At 42.0% G+C, this 15268-nt stretch overlaps 1 protein-coding gene across 5 annotated transcripts in view; it reads left to right on the forward strand.

The window, feature by feature from the left end:
• The window catches only part of LOC117328175 (synaptic vesicle glycoprotein 2C-like), a 41650-nt gene extending 35097 nt beyond the window's left edge, over positions 1-6553 (forward strand). For 4 of the 5 annotated variants that reach the window (XM_033885583.1, XM_033885586.1, XM_033885585.1 and 1 more), the window contains exon 13: positions 3229-6553. In XM_033885583.1, coding sequence (XP_033741474.1) covers positions 3229-3412 — 184 coding nt within the window. In that variant the 3' untranslated portion in view covers positions 3413-6553. The remainder of the gene's footprint in view (positions 1-3228) is intronic. The other variant, XR_004532908.1, reaches the window with a different exon arrangement.
• The last annotated feature ends 8715 nt before the right edge of the window (positions 6554-15268 follow it).

A 15268-nucleotide genomic window follows, 5' to 3' on the forward strand; every position in this document is an offset into this window, starting at 1 on the left:
ATGTATTTCTTTGTACTTATGTGCAACAGACATCGCGAGAGTTTAATTCTCCTACATATAATATTGACTCCTACAAAAAGAAGTTGAGTGATCATGATTGGTTGACTACGAGAGGCATTTTATCAAATCTCATATTTACCATACTGATTGCTCATGATCATATTTCATCCGGCCTAGTAAACTCTAGAAAAAAACATCTTAATTTATGAAAGTAGCTAACTCCTTTAATGTATGTGTAAAAATTAAGTATATATATATATCGTACAAAACATCAAACTTCTAATATGGTAGAAATGAAACATACATTTAGGCTGACTGCCTGATAATATAATACAATTTGTACAGAGTTTACAATCCTTTGACATTCAGCTCATAATATACACCATTATAATTTGATCTGTCGTCATGCGTCGGTCTTCTTCTTAAGACCAAGATATCGCAGAATGGTGTACAAAAGGTTCTTAAGCTGTTTTATCAAAATTGTTAATTTCATGGCCCCCTATGTGTCGCATTCTCCCTGGGGAGAGGATACATTTTACTATAGTTTATATAGAAAACTCATCACACATATTTTAGCATAATTTGTTTCATTTTCATTGGAAATTGGTTAGCACGTGGTTAGGGCAAACTTTTCTCAATGATATATTGTCAGAGAATGTCAAGGCCAATGACTTGTTATGGGTTCGAATGTCAAAAATAAAAATCTTATATTGATTATTTTTTTCCATTTCATATGAAAGAATATAGTCCACTGAAACAGAATGTGCATATTTTATTGTCATCAGATAAAAATATGGCAGAAAGATATGGCACTTGGAAAAGAATCATAAAGCTATTTTCTCCAGCCAAAATTAAAAAATAATCCAAAATTGCAGAATAAAGGTTTCTGCTCTTTTATCTATAATATACACATGAAGGCTTGATGTTTGGCGCATCGATAACGTATGGCTGGCTACAAATGTTATACTTATATTTGACCTTGACCTTCATTCAAGGTCATGGGGGTCAAATGATCAAGAAAATTCAAAGTTCTTTCAAATTATTAATTTGGGTCACATTTTAAAGAATCAGCCCTTTTAAAGGTGTGTGCAATGCATCAAGGTCAAATAATCAAAATGACGCAGATATGGCACTTTTAAAAAGAAATTCCTACCAAAATTAAAAAATGACCCAAAACTGCACATACACACGAAGGCTGGATACATGTAAGATGTGTGACTGGCTACAAATATTGAGTTTATCTCTCTGACCTTGACCTTCATTCACATTTTAAAGAACCAGCTCTTATGAAGGTGTGTGCGAAGTTTCAAAGGCAAATTATTAAAAATGATGCAGACATGCCCTTTAAAGAATGTTTTCTTGCCAAAATCAAAAATTATCCATAAATTGCAATTCAATTGTTGGCTCAAAAGGGGTCAATTTGGCTCAATTGACGGAAATAACTTCTTCTCTGAAACTAAGCAATCGATATAGCTCATACTTGACTGGTAGCATCCTTTTGGGTAGGGATTCAAAATTGTAAAAATGGTGGGGTTGACCCCCGGGGGGCAGGGTCAAAAGGGGTCAATTGGTTTCTCTGAAACTAAGTTATGGATATAACTCACATTGGTGTGGTAGCAATCCCTATGGGGTTGTACCCAAAGTCAATTTCATTTCATGGATTGATTGCACAATTTGGTATAAAACCTACATTCGTATGGTAGCATGGTTATGGGGTGGGTATTCAAAATTGTACGAATGTTGGGGTTAACCTCCCGGGGGCTGAAGGATGGGACCAAAATAGGTCAATTTCGCTAAATTGACATTTTTAGAATAACAATAAACCAATGTACATGTACCCATATAAAATGCTTATGATATATTGACAAATAAACTTAAGCATCATTTTTGTTTCATATCTCATAAAACCAGGTGAGCGATACAGGCCCTCTGGGCCTCTTGTTTTATCTGTGAAACCATTCAGATCCCAACTCCATAATCTTGCTGGACAACAAGAGATGAACACAATCCTGATGTAAAAATAGGCCCAGGGTTCTTTCCCCACCCCAAGGGCCTTATACAATCAAATTGAATTGATATCAAATATGAAAGTTTTCTTCAATATTTTGCATGTAAAACGCTGTATATTTATATACAGTACCTATAGCTACTAGGCTATTATCTACATCTTGGTGCTAAATTAAAAAGCAACAAATCACAAATCACAGTTTATTGTTAATATTGCCATTGGATCTATTAAAATAGATGGAATTGATATCTAATTTTGAAATAATTGTCCTTAAAAATGAGGTCTTTGTTGAAAAAAAAGTGTAATAACTTTTAAAAGCTGTCAATCTAATTTTGATATTATTCTAAGATCAAAATAGAAAGGAATAAACAATTTTGTTTACAAGATATTGAAAGACATTGCACACTTTCAACAAAAAAAGTAGCAGACACTCCCTGTATTTTCAATACATATCGTGTATTGTTATAACTTATCGAAATGCATATCATATTGTTTCGACATTTCTAATACAGCCTATAAAATATAAGTTTGTTTTAAACACATAAATGCAAATTTTGAACTACTTAAGTATAAAAGATGGTTTAAAGTATGAATGTTAATGACATGTACCTAAGTAGAAGTTGATTTGAAAAAAAATTAAAATGTGTGACTTTTTAAGTAAAGGTTTGATTGAAATAAGAAATGTTTAACTACTTTTAGAAGTAGGTTCGCAACTTTTAAGATGGTTAAAACCATTATGTACATCGAAACAGTCTAAACCATTACATTCATCAGGACTGTGAAAACCATTATGTCCAGTTGGTTTGACACACTTAAGTGGAAATGTTTAGTCATGTTGATATCAGTTTAATTTGTATTCTTGCTTTATTTCAAATATCTCCTTTTACATCTGACTAACGCCTCCTACAGTACTTTCAGTACTTTGATTTTTTGTGTTAATGAAGGCCAAAATCATGACTAATTATTGGTTTTTTTTGTGTTAATGAAGGCCAAAATCATGACTAATTATTGTTTTTGTGTGTAAATGAAGGTCAACATCATGACTAATTATTGTTTTTTGTGTGTAAATGAAGGTCAAAATCATGACTAATTATTGTTTTTTGTGTGTTAATGAAGGCCAAAATCATGACTTGTTCTTGTTTGAGTCTTTTCAACAGACACATGTGTTATGTCCCTTTTACTGTACCAAACCTCTTTATTGAATCCTTGATGTTTTGTAGATCAACAGCCATGGGATTGTCTTCTGCAGCAAGCAGAGTGGGCGCAATCCTAGGAAATCTGGCGTTTGGGGAATTAGTGGATGTCCATTGCGCAGTACCTATGATACTGGTATCTGTACTTCTTGTCTTGGGCGGACTTACCTCTCTAAAACTGCCCAATACAACCAGAATAGACATTCATTGACCACTGTGTTTCGGACTTAAATGTGACATATTCATGGCATGTATTTATACATGTATTTCTTAGTTATTTAAATTATTATTATCAAGCACTTTGAAGGATGTTTTTACAAATCTTGGCGGATTGTCCCTGATCCAGTATGAATCTTTATTGTACAAAGAAGTCCCCTTCAGGAAAGTAGCCCTGACCTGGAGAATGCTATATAAATGAAGGGTATGCCTCACATAGCAATAGTGTCCCAAACAGGGACAATGTTTATATACTCGGTAATAGTGTCAATCTTTGTAATATATATTAGTGAAGACTTCTAAGCTTCAATAAGGCAGAAATGGTAGTGTACTTATGATCTTTTTTAAATCTTATTAAAAACAAATATAGCTTGTAATCCCCCGAGGCAGGAATGGATGTGTTCAATATATATTATGATAATAAGTGCCTTTTGCTGAATATCTGCATAGTTTCAGCCTGTTTTATTATTAATTTCAAATGGTTTTTGACATAATATAGGTAAAATGTTTTAACTTTATGAAGTAATTAAGCTGCATGTGTGCAAGTTATGATAGAGAAATTATTATGAATTTTGTTGTTTTTACCTTCATGGAAATTTTGACTCATCTATCAGATACAGATTATAATACAATTCTCTTGACATGGTAATTAACAGGCTTAATGTTGACAGATAGAGCTGAGGTGATTGGTTAATAGACTGGGTTACCTGCCTTTGATTGGTTAATAGACTGGGTTACCTGCCTTTGTCCATTTCTCTTTGTTAGAGTCATGCACTCTTGAATACTAAGATAGGTCAGAGCTGCCATCTTGTTCATGATCTTGACCGAATAAGCTCTGATTGGTCAATTCTGTCAGTGAATTGTTGGTTTGATTTAAGGCTTTGGATTCCCTCTTGTTTACAAAGGTATTATTTGTGAGATGAAGCCACAACATTGTTTAGTAGGCATGCTGTGTTGTAAAGGTATAGGAAATTGTCCAGAAACATTTATTTCAATTTCAGCAGCTACTTTCAGGTAGTGTGTGTGAAATAGAAGGTCTCAGTATTTTATTCTGCTGTAAAGTATCAGAAACCTCAAGCAGATAACAACCTTGTTCGATTTGAACAGTCAATGTACAACCAACAGTATGCAGAATTATTTTCCATGGACACACAAGTAAATGTTCAGGATTATTGACCAATTTATCCTATAGACTAGAGAGTCATGTGACTTACATAGATATTAGCCAATCAAAATGACTGGATTTTTTGCCTAGACCTTTGGTTTTGTGGAAGACCAAGGGAATCGCATTCCTGCAGAGTGCCCTGACAGGAATTGGACCCAGATCTCAGGCGTGAGAATCTGCAGTTGTACCACCTGAGTCAAAGAAACCTAGTTACTCTGTTAGCTAAGTGACAGAGACCATATTTAACACTATGTACAAGCCACACTGACCCACTCCTTTTACTGTTTTATTTTCAAAGGGAAGATAGGGTGACTGGTTGACAGAGAGAAAGATGAGGTGATTGGTTGACAGAGTGAGATGATTGGTTGATAGAGAGATGAAGTGATTGGTTGACAGAGTGAGATGATTGGTTGATAGAGAGATGAAGTGATTGGTTGACAGAGTGAGATGATTGGTTGAGAGAGAAATGAGGTGATTGGTTGACAGAGTGAGATGATTGGTTGAGAGAGAAAGGAGGTGATGGGTTGATAAAGTGAGATGATTGGTTGATAAAGAGATGAGATATGCTATGAGCTGGAATAATTAAATTCTGTGATACGTTTTGTACATTGTATGAGGAACATTTAATAGATTCTGTTATAAGTGTCATAAATCAAATGTACGATTTATATTGTTGATTTTTTAATAATGCAAATTTTGAATAACTTATGTGGAAAGTTTCTTCAGTGGTCTACAGTACATAAGTACTGTAAGGTCCACTGTGGGGTGTGCTGCCTCCCAAGAATAAGATCTCAGAACCAGTGTAATAGCCATCCTAACTTATCATTTTTGAATAGGGTCTGAAGGCCATGTTTGCCTCTGTTAGCGTGGTTCTTTCTTGTAACAATCCATCAAAGTATTCCTCCTTGGCAGAAACATACCTGTGCTGTGGAAGGCCCAGAGGTACATTCTCTTTGGTAAACTTGCAAGACACTGGAATATTGCAGCACACTTTTGGATTCATACTTTGTCCTAGATAACATTTCATCATCAAAGGAAACAAGAATAAGTCACAGGAAATCAGGTCCATTGAACAGGAAGTCAGGTCCAGTGAACAGGAAGTCAGGTCCAGTGAACAGGAAGTCAGGTCTAGTGAACAGGAAGTCAGGTCCAGTGAACAGGAAGTCAGGTCCATTGAACAGGAAGTCAGGTCCAGTGAACAGGAAGTCAGGTCCAATGAATGTTGGGTGTGCTGCCTCCCAAGAATAAGATCTCAGAACCAGTGTAATGGCCTTCATAACTGGCCTGGCTATGTTTGTGTTACCATTCTTACTGACCCATCTGTGTTATCAAATCAGCAACATAATAATTATGTGCAATTTTAGTGTCCACTTCTGCATGTATAAATTTTGGATTTACATGAAATTTTTTATTTTTTAGTGAATATTTCAAATTAAGTATTTAATCATTCAGAATTCTATCACTAGTACATGTACCATTCATCAGTGCCCATCTTAGTATGTTATGTTAAAATTTTGCTAATGCTTTACTTTTGATATCCCTTTGTGGTGAGCAAAGGGGCTGTGGTGTTTCAGTGTCTATTTGTACGGGAGTGTTGTAGTGAAAATGTTTTTTGAATGGTTTGTGTGCCACTAGGTTTTATACATCTATATTATTATATGTACCTATCATGTATCTCTTTGTGTTGTGCTGACTATTAATCTTTGTCTTTTGGTTGTTTTGTTGTTATATTGTTTGATAATTGTTAAGCAGGAACCAGAGGGATTTAGATTAGATTTCTGTAGTCATGTGAGGATGAATCCCAACAGAATTCATTTACAGTAACAGTGTAATGACTTATTGCTCAAAACTGTACCAATCAACTTATAACTATCTAACATATATACTGACTTAATCATGCAAATATTTTGTGATTGTTGAGATATACATTTGGTACATCACATTTTAAAGATCAATACTCTTCAAAAAGTATTTATTTTGTTTGTATGAGATACACACGTAATTTTGTATGTGAACTGTCTCACACGTGTGAGGATGTGTGTCTACTGTCTCACATGTGTGAGGATGTCTGTAATCTGTCTCACACGTGTGAGGATGTCTGTAATCTGTCTCACACGTGTGATGATGCATGTGACCTGTCTCACACGTGTGATGATGCGTGTGAACTGTCTCACACACGTGTAAGGATGTCTGTGTACTGTCTCACACGTGTGATGATGCGTGTGAACTGTCTCACAGGTGTAAGGATGTCTGTGAACTGTCTCACACGTGTGAGGATGTGTGTGACCTGTCTCACATGTGTAAGGATGTCTGTGAACTGTCTCACAGTGTAAGGATGTCTGTGAACTGTCTCACACGTGTGAGGATGTGTGTGACCTGTCTCACATGTGTTATGATGTCTGTGACCTGCCTCACATGTGTGAGGATGTGTGTGAACTGTCTCACACGTGTGAGGATGTGTGAACTGTCTCACACGTGTGATGATGTCTGTTAACTGTCTCACACGTGTGATGATGTGTGTGACCTGTCTCACATATGAGGATGTCTTCGAACTGTCTCACACACGTATGATGATGTCTGTGACCTGTCTCACATGTTTGAGGATGTCTGTCTACTGTCTCACATGTGTGAGGATGTCTGTGACCTGTCTCACACATGTGAGGATGTCTGTGACCTGTCTCACACGTGTGATGATGTCTGTGTACTGTCTCACATGTGTGAGGATGTGTGTCTACTGTCTCACATGTGTGAGGATGTGTGTCTACTGTCTCACATGTGTGAGGATGTGTGTCTACTGTCTCACATGTGTGAGGATGTCTGTAATCTGTCTCACATGTGTGAGGATGTGTGTGTACTGTCTCACACGTGTGAGGATGTCTGTGACCTGTCTCACACGTGTGATGATGTCTGTGACCTGTCTCACATGTGTGAGGATGTGTGTGACCTGTCTCAAATGTGTGAGGATGTGTGTGACCTGTCTCACATGTGTGAGGATGTCTGTGACCTGTCTCACATGTGTGAGGATGTGTGTGACCTGTCTCACATGTGTGAGGGTGTATGTGAACTGTCTCACACGTGTGAGGATGTCTGTGTACTATCTCACACGTGTGAGGATGTCTGTGTACTGTCTCACACGTGTGAGGATGTCTGTGAACTGTCTCAAATGTGTGTGGATGTCTGTGACCTGTCTCACACGTGTGAGGATGTCTGTGTACTATCTCACACGTGTGAGGATGTCTGTGTACTGTCTCACACGTGTGAGGATGTCTGTGAACTGTCTCAAATGTGTGTGGATGTCTGTGACCTGTCTCACACGTGTGAGGATGTCTGTCTACTGTCTCACACGTGTGAGGATGTCTGTGAACTGTCTCACAGTGTGAGGATGTCTGTGACCTGTCTCACACGTGTGAGGATGTGTGTGACCTGTCTCACACGTGTGAGGATGTCTGTCTACTGTCTCACACGTGTGAGGGTGTCTGTGTACTGTCTCACACGTGTGAGGATGTCTGTCTACTGTCTCACACGTGTGAGGGTGTCTGTGTACTGTCTCACCCGTGTGAGGATGTCTGTGTACTGTCTCACCCGTGTGAGGATGTCTGTGCACTGTCTCACACGTGTGAGGATGTCTGTGACCTGTCTCACACGTGTGAGGATGTCTGTGAACTGTCTCACACGTGTGAGGATGTCTGTGAACGGTCTCACATGTGTGAGGATGTCTGTGACCTGTCACAGATGTGTGATGATGTCTGTGACCTGTCACAGATGTGTGATGATGTCTGTGACCTGTATCACATATGTGAGGATGTGTGTCTACTGTCTCACACGTGTGAGGATGTCTGTGTACTGTCTCACATGTGTGATGATGTCTGTGTACTGTCTCACACGTGTGAGGATGTCTGTGACCTGTCTCACACATGTGAGGATGTGTGTCTACTGTCTCACACGTGTGATGATGTGTGTCTACTGTCTCACACGTGTGATGATGTCTGTGACCTGTCTCACATGTGTGAGGATGTGTGTGACCTGTCTCACATGTGTGAGGATGTGTGTGACCTGTCTCACACGTGTGAGGATGTGTGTGACCTGTCTCACACGTTTGAGGATGTGTGTGACCTGTCTCACACGTGTGAGGATGTCTGTGAACTGTCTCACACGTGTGAGGATGTCTGTGTACTGTCTCACACGTGTGAGGATGTTTGTAAATTGTCTCACACGTGTGAGGATGTGTGTAACCTGTCTCACATGTGTGAGGATGTCTGTGAACTGTCTCACATGTGTGAGGATGTCTGTGTACTGTCTCACATGTGTGATGATGTGTGTGAACTGTCTCACACACGTGTCAGGATGTCTTTGTACTGTCTCACATGTGTGAGGATGTCTGTGTACTGTCTCACACGTGTGAGGATGTCTGTGTACTGTCTCACACGTGTGAGGATGTGTGTAACCTGTCTCACCTGTGTGAGGATGTCTGTGTACTGTCTCACACGTGTGAGGGTGTCTGTGTACTGTCTCACACGTGTGAGGATGTGTGTGTACTTTCTCACACGTGTGAGGATGTGTGTGTACTGTCTCACACTTGTGAGGGTGTCTGTGTACTGTCTCACACGTGTGAGAATGTCTGTGTACTGTCTCACATGTGTGAGGATGTCTGTGTACTGTCTCACACACGTGTAAGGATGTCTGTGTACTGTCTCACACGTGTGATGATGCGTGTGAACTGTCTCACAGGTGTAAGGATGTCTGTGAACTGTCTCACACGTGTGAGGATGTGTGTGACCTGTCTCACATGTGTAAGGATGTCTGTGAACTGTCTCACAGTGTAAGGATGTCTGTGAACTGTCTCACACGTGTGAGGATGTGTGTGACCTGTCTCACATGTGTTATGATGTCTGTGACCTGCCTCACATGTGTGAGGATGTGTGTGAACTGTCTCACACGTGTGAGGATGTGTGAACTGTCTCACACGTGTGATGATGTCTGTTAACTGTCTCACACGTGTGATGATGTGTGTGACCTGTCTCACATATGAGGATGTCTTCGAACTGTCTCACACACGTATGATGATGTCTGTGACCTGTCTCACATGTTTGAGGATGTCTGTCTACTGTCTCACATGTGTGAGGATGTCTGTGACCTGTCTCACACATGTGAGGATGTCTGTGACCTGTCTCACACGTGTGATGATGTCTGTGTACTGTCTCACATGTGTGAGGATGTGTGTCTACTGTCTCACATGTGTGAGGATGTGTGTCTACTGTCTCACATGTGTGAGGATGTGTGTCTACTGTCTCACATGTGTGAGGATGTCTGTAATCTGTCTCACATGTGTGAGGATGTGTGTGTACTGTCTCACACGTGTGAGGATGTCTGTGACCTGTCTCACACGTGTGATGATGTCTGTGACCTGTCTCACATGTGTGAGGATGTGTGTGACCTGTCTCACATGTGTGAGGATGTGTGTGACCTGTCTCACATGTGTGAGGATGTCTGTGACCTGTCTCACATGTGTGAGGATGTGTGTGACCTGTCTCACATGTGTGAGGGTGTATGTGAACTGTCTCACACGTGTGAGGATGTCTGTGTACTATCTCACACGTGTGAGGATGTCTGTGTACTGTCTCACACGTGTGAGGATGTCTGTGAACTGTCTCAAATGTGTGTGGATGTCTGTGACCTGTCTCACACGTGTGAGGATGTCTGTCTACTGTCTCACACGTGTGAGGATGTCTGTGTACTGTCTCACACGTGTGAGGATGTCTGTGAACTGTCTCACAGTGTGAGGATGTCTGTGACCTGTCTCACACGTGTGAGGGTGTCTGTGTACTGTCTCACCCGTGTGAGGATGTCTGTGCACTGTCTCACCCGTGTGAGGATGTCTGTGCACTGTCTCACACGTGTGAGGATGTCTGTGACCTGTCTCACACGTGTGAGGATGTCTGTGAACTGTCTCACACGTGTGAGGATGTCTGTGAACGGTCTCACATGTGTGAGGATGTCTGTGACCTGTCACAGATGTGTGATGATGTCTGTGACCTGTCACAGATGTGTGATGATGTCTGTGACCTGTATCACATATGTGAGGATGTGTGTCTACTGTCTCACACGTGTGAGGATGTCTGTGTACTGTCTCACATGTGTGATGATGTCTGTGTACTGTCTCACACGTGTGAGGATGTCTGTGACCTGTCTCACACATGTGAGGATGTGTGTCTACTGTCTCACACGTGTGATGATGTGTGTCTACTGTCTCACACGTGTGATGATGTCTGTGACCTGTCTCACATGTGTGAGGATGTGTGTGACCTGTCTCACATGTGTGAGGATGTCTGTGACCTGTCTCACACGTGTGAGGATGTGTGTGACCTGTCTCACACGTGTGAGGATGTGTGTGACCTGTCTCACACGTGTGAGGATGTCTGTGAACTGTCTCACACGTGTGAGGATGTCTGTGTACTGTCTCACACGTGTGAGGATGTTTGTAAATTGTCTCACACGTGTGAGGATGTGTGTAACCTGTCTCACATGTGTGAGGATGTCTGTGAACTGTCTCACATGTGTGAGGATGTCTGTGTACTGTCTCACATGTGTGAGGATGTCTGTGAACTGTCTCACACGTGTGAGGATGTGTGAACTGTCTCACACCTGTGATGATGTCTGTTAACTGTCTCACACGTGTGATGATGTGTGTGACCTGTCTCACATATGAGGATGTCTTCGAACTGTCTCACACACGTATGATGATGTTTGTGACCTGTCTCACATGTTTGAGGATGTCTGTCTACTGTCTCACATGTGTGAGGATGTCTGTGACCTGTCTCACACATGTGAGGATGTCTGTGACCTGTCTCACACGTGTGATGATGTCTGTGTACTGTCTCACATGTGTGAGGATGTGTGTCTACTGTCTCACATGTGTGAGGATGTGTGTCTACTGTCTCACATGTGTGAGGATGTGTGTCTACTGTCTCACATGTGTGAGGATGTCTGTAATCTGTCTCACATGTGTGAGGATGTGTGTGTACTGTCTCACACGTGTGAGGATGTCTGTGACCTGTCTCACACGTGTGATGATGTCTGTGACCTGTCTCACATGTGTGAGGATGTGTGTGACCTGTCTCACATGTGTGAGGATGTGTGTGACCTGTCTCACATGTGTGAGGATGTCTGTGACCTGTCTCACATGTGTGAGGATGTGTGTGACCTGTCTCACATGTGTGAGGGTGTATGTGAACTGTCTCACACGTGTGAGGATGTCTGTGTACTATCTCACACGTGTGAGGATGTCTGTGTACTGTCTCACACGTGTGAGGATGTCTGTGAACTGTCTCAAATGTGTGTGGATGTCTGTGACCTGTCTCACACGTGTGAGGATGTCTGTCTACTGTCTCACACGTGTGAGGATGTCTGTGTACTGTCTCACACATGTGAGGATGTCTGCGAACTGTCTCACAGTGTGAGGATGTCTGTGACCTGTCTCACACGTGTGAGGGTGTCTGTGTACTGTCTCACCCGTGTGAGGATGTCTGTGCACTGTCTCACACGTGTGAGGATGTCTGTGACCTGTCTCACACGTGTGAGGATGTCTGTGAACTGTCTCACACGTGTGAGGATGTCTGTGAACGGTCTCACATGTGTGAGGATGTCTGTGACCTGTCACAGATGTGTGATGATGTCTGTGACCTGTCACAGATGTGTGATGATGTCTGTGACCTGTATCACATATGTGAGGATGTGTGTCTACTGTCTCACACGTGTGAGGATGTCTGTGTACTGTCTCACATGTGTGATGATGTCTGTGTACTGTCTCACACGTGTGAGGATGTCTGTGACCTGTCTCACACATGTGAGGATGTGTGTCTACTGTCTCACACGTGTGATGATGTGTGTCTACTGTCTCACACGTGTGATGATGTCTGTGACCTGTCTCACATGTGTGAGGATGTGTGTGACCTGTCTCACATGTGTGAGGATGTCTGTGACCTGTCTCACACGTGTGAGGATGTGTGTGACCTGTCTCACACGTGTGAGGATGTGTGTGACCTGTCTCACACGTGTGAGGATGTCTGTGAACTGTCTCACACGTGTGAGGATGTCTGTGTACTGTCTCACACGTGTGAGGATGTTTGTAAATTGTCTCACACGTGTGAGGATGTGTGTAACCTGTCTCACATGTGTGAGGATGTCTGTGTACTGTCTCACATGTGTGATGATGTGTGTGAACTGTCTCACACACGTGTCAGGATGTCTTTGTACTGTCTCACATGTGTGAGGATGTCTGTGTACTGTCTCACACGTGTGAGGATGTCTGTGTACTGTCTCACACGTGTGAGGATGTGTGTAACCTGTCTCACCTGTGTGAGGATGTCTGTGTACTGTCTCACACGTGTGAGGGTGTCTGTGTACTGTCTGACACGTGTGAGGATGTGAGGATGTGTGTGTACTGTCTCACACGTGTGAGGATGTGTGTGAACTGTCACACACGTATGAGGGTGTCTGTGAACGGTCTCACATGTGTGAGGATGTCTGTGAACGGTCTCACATGTGTGAGGATGTCTGTGAACTGTCTCACACGTGTGAGGATGTCTGTGAACTGTCTCACACGTGTGAGGATGTCTGTGAACGGTCTCACACGTGTGAGGATGTCTGTGAACTGTCTCACACGTGTGAGGATGTGTGTGTACTGTCTCACACGTGTGAGGATGTGTGTGAACTCTCACACGTGTGAGCTGTGAACTGTCTAGATATCTGTTTCACACGTGTGAGGATGTGTGTGAACTGTCTAGATATCTGTTTCACACGTGTGAGGATGTGTGTGAACTGTCTAGATATCTGTTTCACACGTGTGAGGATGTGTGTGAACTGTTTAGATATCTGTTTCACACGTGTGAGGATGTGTGTGAACTGTCTAGATATCTGTTTCACACGTGTGAGCTGTGAACTGTCTAGATATCTGTTTCACAGATGACTTTTCATTCATACATTCCAGTTGGATATTCATCACTCTGTTGACCACATTCTCTGGAAACTTAAAATTTTGATTTACCTTTTCACTTCTTTTTATTTATACAAAATAAATATGGCTGCGATCATATCGCTATATGTTCCATTTTTTGAGTATTTCATCGGTGTGTCAAGTTAAAGACAACTCTCAGGGCGACCAAGACACCAATGTTTCTCTCGGATCTCTTATTAGATTAGATTTGAACCAAAACCACTAGATTTTATGATACTTAGCTGTTTTGTATGCTGATCATGTGACCAGAGTACACCACGACCAGAGTACATCACGAAGTGCCTCAATGAAGATTTCTCTATGTTGTAAGAGTATGATAGGTGACAGCCCCAGCAAGTTTTCTACTTCCAGCCAAATAACTGTGATATCAGGTCTGATAGGACGGTACACTAGGACTGTGATATCAAGTCTGATAGGACGGTACACTAGGACTGTGATATCAGGTCTGATAGGACGGTACACTAGGCCTGTGATATCAGTCGGATAGGACAGTACACTAGGCCTGTGATATCAGTCGGATAGGACGGTACACTAGGACTGTGATATCAGGTCTGATAGGACGGTACACTAGGACTGTGATATCAGTCGGATAGGACGGTACACTAGGACTGTGATATCAGGTCTGATAGGACGGTACACTAGGACTGTGATATCAGTCGGATAGGACAGTACACTAGGCCTGTGATATCAGTCGGATAGGACGGTACACTAGGCCTGTGATATCAGTCGGATAGGACAGTACACTAGGACTGTGATATCAGGTCTGATAGGACGGTACACTAGGACTGTGATATCAGGTCTGATAGGACGGTACACTAGGACTGTGATATCAGGTCTGATAGGACGGTACACTAGGACTGTGATATCAGGTCTGATAGGACAGTACACTAGGCCTGTGATATCAAGTCTGATAGGACGATACACTAGGACTGTGATATCAGGTCTGATAGGACGGTACACTAGGACTGTGATATCAGGTCTGATAGGACGGTACACTAGGCCTGTGATATCAGGTCTGATAGGACGGTACACTAGGACTGTGATATCAGGTCTGATAGGACGGTACACTAGGACTGTGATATCAGGTCTGATAGGACGGTACACTAGGCCTGTGATATCAGTCGGATAGGACGGTACACTAGGACTGTGATATCAGGTCTGATAGGACGGTACACTAGGCCTGTGATATCAGGTCTGATAGGACGGTACACTAGGACTGATATCAAGTCTGATAGGACGGTACACTAGGACTGTGATATCAGGTCTGATAGGACGGTACACTGGGACTGTGATATCAAGTCTGATAGGACAGCACACTAGGACTGATATCAGGTCTGATAGGACGGTACACTAGGACTGTGATATCAGTCTGATAGGACGGTACACTAGGACTGTGATATCATTCTGATAGGACGGTACACTAGGACTGTGATATCAGGTCTGATAGGACGGTACACTAGGACTGTGATATCAGGTCTGATAGGACGGTACACTAGGACTGTGATATCAGGTCTGATAGGACGGTACACTAGGACTGTGATATCAGGTCTGATAGGACGGTACACTAGGACTGTGATATCGGGTCTGATAGGACGGTACACTAGGACTGTGATATCGGGTCTGATAGGACGGTACACTAGGACTGTGATATCAGGTCTGATAGGACGCTACAC

Source organism: Pecten maximus, chromosome 5, assembly GCF_902652985.1.
Source record: "Pecten maximus chromosome 5, xPecMax1.1, whole genome shotgun sequence".
Lineage (NCBI taxonomy): Eukaryota > Metazoa > Mollusca > Bivalvia > Pectinida > Pectinidae > Pecten > Pecten maximus.